The sequence below is a fragment of the Mirounga angustirostris genome, unplaced genomic scaffold, assembly GCF_029215605.1.
Source record: "Mirounga angustirostris isolate CCGP_5_RB_7025 unplaced genomic scaffold, mMirAng1.0.hap1 SCAF_6, whole genome shotgun sequence".
NCBI classification, from domain to species: Eukaryota; Metazoa; Chordata; class Mammalia; order Carnivora; family Phocidae; genus Mirounga; species Mirounga angustirostris.
Window position 1 is genome coordinate 53,931,842 of NW_026991714.1, and position 14,937 is coordinate 53,946,778.

The 14,937-nt window shown below is 33.6% G+C and overlaps 1 protein-coding gene across 5 annotated transcripts in view; it reads right to left on the reverse strand.

Moving 5' to 3' along the window:
- SUCO (SUN domain containing ossification factor) overlaps positions 1-14,937 on the reverse strand; it is an 85,284-nt gene that overhangs the window by 31,387 nt on the left and 38,960 nt on the right. For 3 of the 5 annotated variants that reach the window (XM_045877439.3, XM_064594311.1, XM_064594313.1), the window contains exons 10-15: positions 5,584-5,691; positions 3,865-3,970; positions 1,711-1,731; positions 1,469-1,524; positions 887-978; positions 337-402 (exon numbers count right to left, since the gene is read on the reverse strand). In XM_045877439.3, the coding sequence (XP_045733395.1) occupies positions 337-402; positions 887-978; positions 1,469-1,524; positions 1,711-1,731; positions 3,865-3,970; positions 5,584-5,691 (449 nt within the window). The remainder of the gene's footprint in view (positions 1-336; positions 403-886; positions 979-1,468; positions 1,525-1,710; positions 1,732-3,864; positions 3,971-5,583; positions 5,692-14,937) is intronic. The other 2 variants (XM_064594312.1, XM_045877440.3) reach the window with 1 other exon arrangement.

The following is a 14,937-nucleotide window of genomic DNA, read 5'->3' on the forward strand; positions in this document are numbered from 1 at the left end:
CTCATATGGTCTGGAGCTCTTTAATAATTCTTTCCCAAACTAAATTTATAGCCTATTCTTCTAAAGAATCTGCTTAAAAATATAAGCACTTAGTTAGGGTAGAAGAACCAACTTGTGCTTGCATTTTTTCCTCTCCTCTTTCTTTTCATTCACCCCTCCTATTTTATCCCTAAGGAAATACATTTCAATGCTAGTATCTTTGATTTCAACTCAAGTTAAACATTGGGAGGAGGAGCTTCCCAAACCATATACCACAACAAAATATCCACATATGTCAGGGGGAAAAAAAGGTTGGGAAATATTTTAATAGTGTCTAGAAAAATCCCAAATACTCACTTGTAGCAGAACCAAGAAGATTTTTTGAGGATTTATCCTCCACAGTATTATAATCCAACGGATAATCTGTTTAAAGAGAAAATGAAGGTAATTACACTGTGAACTACCTTCAGTAATATGTTTAAAAGCTCAAATTATGTCCTGTCGAAGTCAGCTGTCATTTAAAGCATATTTTATAATAAATATTCACTATACACCTAAAATATGTTCACAAAAAGAAAATGAGATTCAGAAGCCATTTATCAAACAGATGTTTTAAGCCAAGGAAAATAATTCCACTGCTTACCAGAATTTTAATCACATTTATGAGACTTTATTAAGTTTTCCATGTACTTTACCAACCCCTGCTAAATGTCTTCATTTCACTTATAGGAAAATTAAGGAAGTGAAAAATTCTCTTTTTCAGGCTATGATTTAAGATCTCTTAAAACAAGGACTTAATAAAGTAGAAATGGAGGGTGTCATAAAACCTTCTCCTATCCCTTCAGGCTATTAGACTTTAAAAAACAAAAAAATATACATAATAGTCACATGTCTTAAAGTCACTTACCATAGTCCTCATCAAATAATTCTTGACGTTCTGACTGATACTGGGAATCAGCAATCTCTTCATATTCTTCGACCATGCTAGTGCCAAATACCCTATTAACAACAATTGCATTAAAGACTTTCAAAATAAAACTAAATTGTTAAGACTCATCTCTTCATAATACATGACAAAATACATTAACTTTGGTCATTTTTTTGAGGGCCATTAGCTTTTGGACTCCAAAATAATGACTGTTTCTTACACTGTAGTCATCCATCCACTGTTTCCCTTAAAATTTTATCTATTTAAGGTATTTAAAATTTGACGGCCAGTTTTATCAGTCTAAGAATTTTCCATATACTATCATCACAGCAAAACAGCAAGCAAGCTAGGCCAGACCCACATAATGGTTATTTTTTCTTAGAGCTAATTTTTACGTTTTTCTAAAACGGATTCAAGGACAAGAAGGGCTTAAGAGCTTATGTTTCTATAGTATTAACTTCACATAGGAGAAAATTATTTCTTCACTTTAAATATGCTGGGATTTTTGTGTATCACTTTAAAAAAAAAATCACTCAATAAATGTCTGTTGTTCGGTATTACCTTATAAGGCTTAATGGACAAAAGTGCTCTGATCCAAAATGTGATACCAACTCTACCTAAAGAATAAAAGCACAGCGCACATGAGATTATCTAACAAAATATGCAGTTTCTTTCATTATAACATTTCTAAAAATAAAGTCCTCATTTCCCCAAAAATCAATAATTGTAAAGTTTTGCTTTTTTGCCATGCAGTAATATGCCATGCCCTGTTATTCAATATTGCAAAAGAGAAGGTTGCTAACCTTTATGTACTTGATGAACATCTGAAGCAAGAGAAAGGAAAAGAAAAAGAAATCAGTTCCAAAGTCTGGATAACATGCCATAAGCAACATTTAATATTTGTAAATTATATTGTTTAACTATAGAAAGCAATGTACTGTGATGGATAACATTGTAGTACTCTTATTTCTTTGCAGAAATCAAATCAGTGATTTAAATTTTTACCATCACAGCTAGAAAGTATAATCTAACTGTAATGAAATTAACTTTAAGGTTAAGCTGAATAACCTAAAATTCATTGCTGCTGTTTTATTTATCTGTCAGGGATAAAAACATTCTAAAAGTAATAAAGAGTATCTAGAAACAACCTGTGTCTTATATTAATTCAATTATTATAGATATGTATCATGTATATACCTATATATAGATACATATGTGGATATACACATGTACATACATATTGATAAAAAGATTAACTAGCATAATATAAAACAGCATTTATTCTTGTACCATACTGTATACAAATTTTTTTAGGGAAAGCATGAATTTTTTTGGATGCTATGTTATTTCAAGTATAACTTACAGAACTAAAAGATATATATCAATCCACTTTTAAAATATAGGCTATTAAAAGTAGACCGTATATCTGGGTTTAGTTTTGGGATAAGGAAAACCCACGTAAATTTATATATTTATCGATATTAGAATTAGAATTAAATGTTTTTTGCTTTTAGAATGCTACCAAAAAGAACTTTTTAGAATAGTCATCATCAAGATGCTCTATAGTGTCCCACCATAAGAAGAACCAAGTAGGAAATGACACTTTTTATACCACCAATAAATTATGTTCTGCCATTATTAATAAAGTAGATGGTATAAAGAATAATTCTTGGAACTATTTCATTAACAGGTGGGTTGCCTTAATTGTAAAATTAATTGTACCACCTGCCAAATAATTTATAAAATTTTTCCTTATCACAGTGTAGAAACTGCTATATAAAAAGGTCATTAAACAATTGTTTAAAAGAAATGGAAAATATACCTTCATTTTTCTGAACACTGCTGAACCATTAACTGAGAATATCAACTGTATTTTAAAAATAGAATTTAGCATTTTTGTATTGAGACTAGGAATACTACAAGTTTACCCATTCATAGAAGCCAATTTAATACATGCTTAAAAAAGACAGACAGTAAAATCCCTGAGGACGATCAGGTAGCTATAAGTCCTCACATTTAAAGAAGAAAAGACAGAAATCAGAGCTGCTATTATTCCAAAACACAGTGGTACTTTAAGGTGTGCTATTATTTTAAAGAAAAAAAGAGGGGAGGAGAGGAGTAGGAAATTCCTGTATTTTGTCTAAAATCCAATTCAAGAGTAATAATTCTACTTTGGTAGATAATTCATTCTCTACATTGGTGGAGGAAGCAGCAGAAATACTGAATAAAAGTGTTTAAAAGTTTACTTGAAATTGGTATTTGGACAAAGAATATTTCACTTGAATATACAACAGAAAAGGCAAAAGATGTAAGACAAATAACTGGATATTAAAATTAAAACGATCTAAGAACCAGATTCTAATAAAAAAATCAGACCTGCTTTAAAGACTTCAGTGACTAACAATGATTTGGACTTTGAAATACAGAAAGACATGATACTATGAAGATGACATTTTACATTAAGACTCAAAAAAATATTAAGACATAATTTGAAATTTCAGGGATGCCTGGGTGGCTCAGTCAGTTAAGTGTCTGTCTTAGGCTCAGGTCATGATCCCAGAGTCCTGGGATCGGGTCCTGCATCAGGCTCCCTGCTCAGCGGGAGGCCTGCTTCTCCCTCTGCCTGCCGCTCCCCCTGCTTGTGTCCTCTCTTTCTCTTTCTCTCTCTCCCCCTCTCTCTGAGAAAATAAATAAAATTTTTTTAAAAATTTGAAATTTCATCAGAGCTGCAAATATCAAAACGATTAGCCTAACTTTCCAGTTATACAAAAGGAAATGTATTAATATTTGTTCATAAAATAATAAATGCAAGTGAGAATCATTTTATCAAAAAGAACATTGCATTAAATTTCCTCTTAAGTTTTATGATTTCTAAAAAGGTGGGGTGAGGTATAAAAACGTATGAATAATAGGTATGTTTTCATTATAAAACATAGTCCTGTAGCTATAAACATTACCTTCACATATTTTGCATACATCTGTTCATCTAAAGGGAAACTCTGGACATTCCTCTCATCTCTACCATGAAAAGTACCCAGCTTAATCCACTTATTTGTGGGATATCTAGGAAATATAAATATAAACATTCTTTTTAAAATTTATAAACCACATATTGAGAGGTTCCATCACATCTTCAAAATATATCCTGTTTAATTTTTTCCTCTCCAGGTGCACACACTCACTTAACATAGTTTAAATAGTAAAATATTGAGTTGAAGAAATGCATTTTCTTTTCCAACTAAACTGTGACAAGTTCCTCTTTATAGGAAAGAATATCTTGCAAAACTCACACCATTATCAAAGAGAAAACAACTAAAGGAGAAGACAAAAAGTAGGACCAAAGTGGCTTCTTGGGCTTCCAAGTAAACTGGAGGTTTTAAAACAGAGTAGCCAAGAGATTGTTTTGGAAGCAGGTACTACTCTTCATGTACTAAGAAGTGTGTGATGATATAAAATAAAAATAAAAGTGCTGGTGGAAAGGGAAACAGAAAAAATCCTTTACCATTAGACTAGAATTTCACAGATCTTACATAGCTGTTTCCCCATCTTTAAAAGAAAATCAAACATAAAAGCCTTAAAGTATTATTTTTGTTTACTACAGTGTTTTAAAAATACCTCAAAGTAATGGAGTGCTATTAAAACAAAAAAACACTTTACTTGTTAAAGCTGGGTATGTCCACTTGACATGTAAGAAAATAACAGCTTAGAGAAAAAGAAGTGATCTGAGCAAGGTTATTAGGTGAAAAATGGATGGAATTCAAGAGGTCTTGAGAATTAATTTCAATAACTGCATATATGCAGTGCAGAGTGTGAGGTGGGAGAAGAGCATGAGAAACCATTAATGATCAACAACAGAAGAATGGTTAAATAAATAACAGCACTCTACATGCCACATCAGAGACACTCAAAAAGTATTTATTGAATGAGTAAACACCTCCAGTGGGGGAAAAATATAAACCATTCATTAAAAATGTATACTTAATGTAGAGAATTACTGAATCAATATGTTGTACACCTGAAACTAATGTAACATCGTATGTTAATTATACTCAAAAATTTTTAAATGGTGTTTAAAAGGCAAAAGGATATTATCAGGATATAAGCAGTAAAAGCTGATTTTTTTAAATAGAATTAGTAAATATATGAATATACAGAAAAGCCTGGAAGGAATATATTACAATGCTAATAAGTTATCTTTGATTGAATGGATTGTGATTCTTTATCAAATTCCTTATGTTAATTCTTTCATAATCACACACACGTAACAAAGTTTTAAATTATACTTTAACAAAAATATACCTCATGATATATAAAATGAAGTATTCATGAAAGTTTTTACTAACTTTTTAAAGAAATGTTTGGCAGCAACAGAGCATAATAATTAAAAATAAGGACAGATCTAGGTTTGAATTCTGATTCTCCAATTCACAAATTATGTGACCTTTCCTTGTCTGTTTCCTCACCTTATAAAGGAATAATATCATATGATTATAAACACTATATGATTTAATGAAAGTAAGTTGATTAGCAAGTGCCTAATACTACCGTATTATTATATTCTTACAAATTGATATATTAAAATAAAAAATAAAATGAAGTTTTAAAAAGTGACCCATCTTAAAATTTTTATTCTGGAGATCCAACATAAACTTGTAGAAAGCAGCTTTAGCATTTACCTGTCACTGATAGAAACCAGGAAGTCTTTAGGAGTTGAAGAAAATAATTCATAATTTGCAATATCAAGCTGTTTTACTTGAATTGGTTCACAAAGTTCAATAACAAACCTTTAAAAAGAACACAAGACAATTACTGAGATAAGCAAACCAAAATAATAGTTCATATTAAACATAAACGGTTTGCATAAACTAGACTTCCATTAAGTCACTCATTATTTCCCAAGCATATTATTAGTTGGGGGGGTGGGATAACTATAATAACGCAAGATATTGCTTTTGTCCTACAATATTTTTTTAAAGGTTCTTTTTTTAATTCTTGGAGAAGGAATGACCTCACTAAGGAAAGCTAGCAAAAATGTAAAGTGACTAGTCTAGAGGGCAATTTGGCATATACATGGTCTCAAAGGGTACCACAGTCTTTGATTTAACAATACACTTTTAGAAATTTATCCTAAGGACATATAGGATAAATTTTCACCCTTGTATATACATTGTAATATAGCAAGGCACAGTTTATAAGAGCAGGGAGAAATAGTCAACCTACATATTTATTAGCATAGACGATTCAAGTATGGTCCACCCAAACAATGAAATACCAACAGGCATTAAAAATATTATTAGAAACTATACATTCCGGGGCACCTGGGTGGCTCAGTCCGTTAAGCATCTGCCTTCAGCTCAGGTCATGATCTCAGGTTCCTGCTCAGCGGGGAGACTGCCTGTCCCTCTCCTTCTGCCCCTCCTCCCTGCTTGTGCTCTGTCTCTCTCTCAAATAAAATCTTAAAAAAAAAAAAAACTATACATTCCATTTATATAAAAATCTAGAAAATGTAAAGTAATTTATAGTAATAGAAAACAGATCTGTAATTGCTGTAGGGGCACAGGAGTTAGGAAGGAAAAGGAGGATGAAAAACATTTTAGGAAGGTGGATATGTTCATTATCTTTATTGTGGTGATAGTTTCATAGATGTATAAATGTCAAATATTATGAAACTGTACGTTTTGACATGTTGCAGCTTATTTTACATGTGTGTATATATATTTTTATGTCAATTATGCCTCAATAAAGCTATTCTATAAAAATGATGCCAGAGACCTATATTTATGGACACAGAAAAATGCCATAAAACACTTTCTTAGGAAGAATTACAAATATGGTGCCATGTGTGTAAAATAAAACTGCACACAGCGTGGCATTTGGGGAAAAAAAATACTCATATCAAAAACTAATGATGTAATGTATGGTGATTAACATAACATAATAAAATTTTAAAAATGTAAAATAATAACAAAAAAATACTCATGACATCTAGCACTCTAATCAATACTTTCAAAAAGTAATTACTATACCAATATCTTGACAAATAAATCAAGAGCATTAAAATTAACATATTGTGTTTAATTTATGAGAGCAAAAGAACCAAGTTCTAGCAGATGGCAAAAACAATCAGGTTTCAGAGAAAAGCTCATAAAGAGAAGCAAACTAACATTTGCTGAATGCCTACTCTGGGTCAGATACTATGTTAGATGATTTACATCCACTCTTTGACTTAATTCGTACAACCAAACTGCAAAGAACATTATCTCCATTTTATAAAACAATTCAATAAACATTAATTGGTTACTTCACATTCTCCTCGTCTGCCTTTTAATAAGAGGCCCCCTCCCACCACCACCCCAAATGTAGCTAGCTTATGGCCACACCTCAAAGACTGTGCTTCTCAGTCTTGGCTGTGTTATTTAGTTTGGGGTGAAGAAGGGCTGTGAACAGAAGTGTCAAGTGCAACTTCCAGGTCAAGCCCTTAAAAGGGAGCTGCTACTTCTCCATTTGCTTTCTCCCACCTTACAGGTTGGAAAGAGAATGTGGTAGGAATAAATCGTTTCAGCAATGCAGGCAGGGACAACACCTTAGAGGAGCCAAAGGAACATGACAGAAAGTGTGTGGGTCCTTTAAGTGTTCTATCTATCTGGCTCCAAAGCTTAAACATATCCCATACCACCAAAACACCTTTGGGGGAGGGAACTAAAGAAAATCGAACTCAGACTTTGCTTGTTATTAACAACAAAGAAAATAAATCTAAAAGAGCATTAAGAAGAAAATAAAATGCTAATTCTCCCACACCTTTCTTTTGCATACAATGTTCTCCATTTCTAAGACATGAGCTATATATCAGAAAAAATGAGCTTTCAAACAAATGTATTACCAGGTATAAAAAGTGAATTCAATGTGATGAGCACTGCGTGTTATACGCAACTGATGAATTATCGAACTCTACATCTGAAACCAATGATGTACTGTATGTTGGTTAATTGAATTTAAATTAAAAAAACACGAAAAAAAAAAGGGAATTCACCAAGATTTAACAATTCTAAAACTTGTATGCACCTAATAAATAGTCTCATAATATATAAAATATAAGCAGGTATGTAATTATTCCTCAGTTAGTTGATTTTAAAATGCTCTTTCAGGGTGCCTGGGTGGCTCAGTTGGTTAAGCGACTGCCTTCAGCTCAGGTCATGATCCTGGAGTCCCGGGATCAAGTCCCACATCGGGCTCCCTGCTCAGCGGGGGGTCTGCTTCTCCCTCTGATCCTCTTCCCTCTCGTGCTCTCTGTCTCTCATTCTCTCCCAAATAAATAAAATCTTAAAATAAAATAAAATAAAATAAAATGCTCTTTCATTTTTTTTGCCTCATTTTTTATGTTTTCCTAGAAGCAAAGAATATTCTATGCAAATTAATAGAACTACATATAAAAGTTGACAAATCCAATTTCAATATGCTTCTTTTTAATTATTTATAAGTCAGGAATTTTAAAAGATCAGACAGAGATCTAAACACAAGAGTAGCGTGATGAAACACCATGTATCAAAATTTAGTTGATACAATTAGGAAGGGAATTTATAACCTTAATGTGTATATCTGAAAAAAAATTAAGTTCAATAGGCTGAAGTTAAAGAAAATATAAGATAATAAAGTTTCAAGCAGAAATCCACAAAACAAAAAAAAGACGTGATAGAGGGAATCAATAAAGTCAAACTGGTCTATGGAGAGAAGACATAAATTAAAATATTAGGAATTTTTTAAAAAATCATTAAAACAATAAAAGAATACTACCAACAACTTTATTACAAAAACTCTGAAAATGGATTAAAGACAAATTCCTAGAAAAATATTATTTACTAAAACTAACTCAAGAACAGTAAACCTAGTCTTATAACTACTCCTTTTTTTAAATTTTATTATGTTAATCACCACACATTACATCATTAGTTTTTGATGTCGTGTTCCATGATTCATTGTTAGCGTGTAACACCCAGTGCTCCATACAATACGTGCCCTTTTTAATACCCATCACCAGGCTAACCCATCCCCCCACACCTCTCCCCTCTAGAACCCTCAGTTTGTTTCTCAGAGTCCATAGTCTCATGTTCGTCTCTCCCTCCGATTTCCTCCCCTTCATTTTTCCCTTCCTACTTTTTTTTTTTAACATATAATGTATTATTTGTTTCAGAGGTACAGGTCTGTGATTCATCAGTCTTACACAATTCACAGTGCTCACCATACCACATAACCTCTACTGTACGACCCAGCAATTGCACTACTGGGTATTTACCCCAAAGATACAAATGTAGTGATCCGAAGGGGTACGTGCACCCCAATGTTTATAGCAGCAATGTTCACAATACCAAACTATGGAAAGAGCCAAGATGTCCATCAACAGATGAATGGATAAAGAAGATGTGGTATATATATACAATGGAATATTATGCAGCTATCAAAAAACCCTATTTCTTTTAAAAGTAGTTTAAAAACATTCCCATCTACTCACACCAGTACAAAACAGTACATGCTCAAGCTTATTTATAAGTAATACTGTCTGCCATAGCAAAAGATTAAAACACCAAATATCCACCATCAGAAGTCTAGTTGAATACTGGTAAAACCATATAATGAAATTTTATACAGCTATCAAAAAGAATGAAAAAGTTTTCTATGAACAAAATAGAAAGATGACCAGATCATGATCCCAAGGTCCCGGGATTGAGCCCTACATCAGGCTCCTTGCACAGCGGGGAGCCTGTTTCTGCCCTGCCTGATGCTCCCCCTGCTTGCTTTTACTCTCTCCCTCTCTGTGTGTCAAATAAGTAAATAAAATCTTAAAAAAGAAAGAAAGGATGAAAGATGACCAGATACTGTTAAGTTAAAATTCAACTCTAGGTGAAAAATAGTGTGTATAATATACTAAGTTCTGTGAAAAGAGGGAGATCAATAAAAATTTACATTTACATTTGCATAAAGAAACTAAAAAGATAACTAAAAATTTAACACTGAATAAGATGGATGACAGAGATTAGAAGAATATCTCTCACTGTAACTCCCCTACCCTTTTGAAATACCTTTTTGGGTTTGAACCATGTGAACGTATTAGTTTTTAAATTATACCCTTAAAAGAAAATTAGTATCTTCCCATAGGCCCAGATGGTTTTCTAACTAAGTTCCAAACTTAGAAGATACCTAATGGTACAAGATTAGAAGCAATACCTCCAAAATAAGGAATAAGATGACACTGACTACTATCACTGTTTCTATTCACGATTTTCTCAGGGACCTTGCCAGCATGTAATGACAAAAAGAAAGCAAAATACAATGAAAAGGATTAAAATTTTTTTTAAAAAGAAAAATTTGTAGGGAAGCTATAATTTTCTACATAGCAATCCCAAAGAAAATCTACGTATTATTAGAAAAAGAATATAAAAAGATAGCTGGATATAAGATTCGTTTAAAAAAAACTAGACATCTATATACAACAATGTAATTGTAAATACAATGTAATTTTTTTAAAAATTTTATTTTATTATGTTAGTCACCATACATTACATCATTAGTTTTGATGTAGTGTTCCATGATTCACTGTTTGCGTATAACACCCAATGCTCCATGCAATGTGCCCTCCTTAATACTCATCACCAGGCTAACCCATCCCCCCACCCTAAAATGTAATTTTTTTAAAGATTTATTTGAGAGAGAGAGAGCACGTGCACATGAGTGTGAGCAGGGGGAGGGGCAGTGGGAGAGGAGAGAGAATCCACAAGCAGACTCCTCAGCTGAGCGCAGAGCCCAAAATCAAGAGCTGGCCACTAACTGACTGAGCCACCCAGGCACCCCAAACCCAGCTAGTATTCTTATGACTGTTGTTCTAAATTCTTGTTCAGATACACTCCTTGTTAACTGTTTTGAGCAAATCCCTGGCTGTGATTTCCTTTTGTCTAGGTTTCTGTCTTTTGCATATTATGAAAGCTTGTAATGTTTCCTGTTCCTGAGAGTAATGCTCTATTAAGAAGGGGTCATACACTGTCTGGGGCCTGGCACTTCAGGAAGTGTTTGTGGTGTATGCTGTGTGCACTCTGCTGCTGTGTTTGGCTGCTCTTTCCCACAGGTCAGTCCTCTGCAGAGTTCCTTCTTGCTTGCAGTGGGGAGTGCTTGGACCTTTAACTAGGTGTGTGCTTTGATTTGTTTGGTAAGATAAGCCTGATTTTAAAAAAAATTATCTAACAGAAAAATGGGGAGGGAAGAATGAATCCCTCCTACACACCATATAGAAAAAATTCCACTGGGATCAAAAACCTAAAGGTGAAAGGCAAATTTTCTCTAGAATTTAAAAATTTAAGCTATCTTTTTTTTTTTTTAATGTCGGAGAGAGTGGACATTTTTATTCAGTAGTTCCACACTTTACCTCTGATTTACAATATACCTTTATCATAAAGTTTCCTTATAAGCATGGGTTTGTTTCTGTACTCCCTGTTCTGTTCCACTTTTCAGTTTATCACCACCTGCAGTAACACCACACTTTCATTAGCTTTATGGATCACAGTATCAGGAAGGGCAAGTTTTTGCATCATATTCTTCAGGACCATCTTGGCTATTCTTCTGCTTCTGCTTTTTCCTTATTAATCCCAGACTTAGCCTGTTGAATTCCCCAAATGTCATGTCGAATTTTGTTTGGAATTTTACTGAATATTCAGATGACTCAGATATTGAGTTTTCTTATGTATAAATAGGACATATCCTTTTGTCTTTTAATGTCTTTCAATAAGATTATTTTTAAAAATTTTCATGAAAGTAATATATATCTTGTTAAATTCATTTCTGAGCAGCTATTTATTTGTTGCAATTGTAAATATATTTTAAAAAATTGTATTTTGTTGGGACGCCTGGGTGGCTCAGTCAGTTAAGCAGCAAGTCTTGATTTCAGCTCAGGTCATGATCTCAGGGTCCTGGGATTGAACCCTACATTGGGCTCCGTGCTAAGTGGGGAGTCTGCTCTCTCCCTCTGTCCTCGCCCCACTCCCCTGTGCCTTCTCTTTCTCGCTCTCAAATAAATTAATTAAAAAAAAATACTAGGTGGGCTTGAAAAAGCATAGAAGACACCAGAGAAACCTTTGTTGCAAAGATAAAAGACCTAAAAAACTAGTCAGGCCGAAAAAAATGCTACAAATGAGATGCTGCAAAACTGACTGAATGTAATCACAATGAGGATGGAAGAAACAGAAGAACAAACAGGTGATAACAGAAGATAAAATTATGGAAAATAATGAAGACGAAAAGAAGGAAAGAAAACTAGCAGATCATGAATACAGACTTAGGGAACTCAGCAATTCCATGAAGCACAATAATATCCGTAACATAGGAGTCCCAGAAGAAGAAGAGCAGGAAAGAGGAGCAGAAGGTTTATTTGAAGAAATTACAGCTCAGAACTTTCCTAATCTGGGGAAGGAAACGTATTCAAGTCCAAGAGGAAAAGAGAACTCCCCTCAAAACCAACAGAAACAGGTCAACACCAGACATATCACAGTGAAACTTGCAAAATACAAAGAGAAAGAGAGAATTCTGACAGCACCTAGGGACAAAAGGTCCTTAACCTACAATGGTAGACACATAAGGTTAGCAGCAGACCTGTCCACAGAAACTTGGCAGGCCAGAAGAAAGTAGCATATATTCAACGTGCTAAATAGGAAAAATATGTAGCCAAGAATACTCTATCCAGTAAGGTTGTCATTCAGAATAGAAGCAGAGATGAAGAGTTTCCAAGACAAGCAAAAACTAAAGGAGTTCATGAACACTAGACTAGCTCTGCAGGAAATATTAAAGGGGACCCTTTGAGCAGGAGAGACCAAAAAGCAACAGAGACTATAAAGGAGCAGAGATAATCCACAGGAACAGCGACTTTACAGGTAATACAATGGCACTAAATTCATATCAATAATTACTCTGAATGTAAATGGACTCAATGCTCCAATCAAAAGACACAGGCTATCTGAATGGATTAAAAAAAAAAAAAAAAGACCCATCAATATGCTGCTTACAAGGGACTCATTTTATACCCAAAGAAACCTCCAGATTAAGAGTGAAGGGGTGGAGAACCATCTATCATGCTAATGGACATCAAAAGAAAACTGGAGTATCCATACTTACATCAGACAAACTAGATTTTAAACCAAACACTGTAATAAGAGATGGAGAAGGGCATTATATCATAATAAAGAAGTCTATCCAACTAGAAGATCTAACATCTGTAAATATTTATGCCCCCATCGTGAGAGCAGCCAAGTATATAAATCAATTAATAACAAACTTAAACTCATTGATAATAATACAATACACTATAGTAGGGGACTTGAACACCCCCACTTACAGCAATGGACAGATCATCTAAGCAAAAGATCAACAAGGAAACAATGGCTTTGATTGACACAGTGGATCAGCTGGACTTAATAGATACATTCAGAACATTTAATGCTAAGGTAGCATAATACACATTCTTCTCAAGCGCACATGGAACATTCTCCGAATACATCACTTACTGGGTCACAAATCAGGTCTTAACCAGTACATAAAGATTGAGGTCATACCATGTGTATTTTCAGACCACGACATTATGAAACTTGAAGTCAACCACAAGAAGAAATTTGGAAAAGACCACCAATACATGGAGGTTAAATAACATCCTACTAAAGAATGAATGGGTTAGCCAGGAAATTAAAGAAAAAATTTTAAAAATACATGGAAGCAAATTGAAATGAAAACACAACAGTCCAAAACCTTTGGGATGCAGCAAAGTCGGTCGGTCATGAGAGGGAAGTATATAGCAATACAGGACTTCCACAAGAAGCAAGAAAACTCTCAAATATACAACCTAACCTTACACCAAAAGGAGCTGGAAAAAGAACAGCAAAGAAAGCCTAAAACCAGCAGGAGAAGGAAAATAATAAAGATTAGAGCAGAAATAAATGATACAGAAATTTTAAAAAATAGTAGAACAGATCAACGAAACTAGGAGCTGGTTCTTTGAAAGAATTAACAAAGTTCATAAAGCCTTGCCCAGACTTATCAAAAAGAAAAGAGAAGGGACCCAAATAAATAAAATCAGGAATGAAAGAGGAGAGATCACAAACCACTGCAGAAATATAATTAAAAGAGATTATGACCAATTACATAACAACAAATTGGGCAATCTGGAAGAAATGCATAAATTCCTAGAAACATACAAACCCCCAAAACTGAACCAGAAGAAATAGAAAACTTGAAGAGACACATAACCAGCAAAGAAACTGAATCAATAATCAAAAATCAACAAACAAGAGTCCAGGGCCAGATGGATTCCCAGGGGTTAATTCTACCAACCATTTAAAGAAGAGTTAATATCAATTCTTCTAAAACTGTTCCAAAAAAATAGCAATGGAAGGAAACCTTCCAAACTTATTCTACGAAGCCAACATTACCTTGATTCCAAAACCAGACAGAGACCCCACTAAAAAGGAGAATTACAGAACAATATCCCTGATGAACATGGATGTAAAAATTCTCAACAAGATACTAGCAAATCAAATCCTACATTAAAAGAATTATTCACCATGATCAAGTGGGATTTATTCCTGGGCTGCAAGGGTGGTTCAATAACCACAAATCAATCAATATCATATGCCACATTAATAAAAGAAAGGATAAGAACCATATGATCTTCTCAAAGATCTTCTTAAAAATCTCAAAGATTCCACCCCAAAAATTGCTAGAACTGATACATGAATTCAGCAAAGTTGCAAGATATAAAATCAATGTACAGAAATCTGTTTCATTTCTATACACCAACAATAATGAAGCAGCAGAAGGAGAAATCAAGGAGCTGATTTCATTTACAACTGCACCAAAGACCATAAGATACCTAGGAATAAACTTAACCAAAGAGGTAAAAGATCTGTACTCTAAAAGCTATAGCACACTTATGAAAAAAATTGAAGAAGACACAAAGAAATGGAAAAATATTAGATGCTCATGGATTGGAAGAGTAAATACTG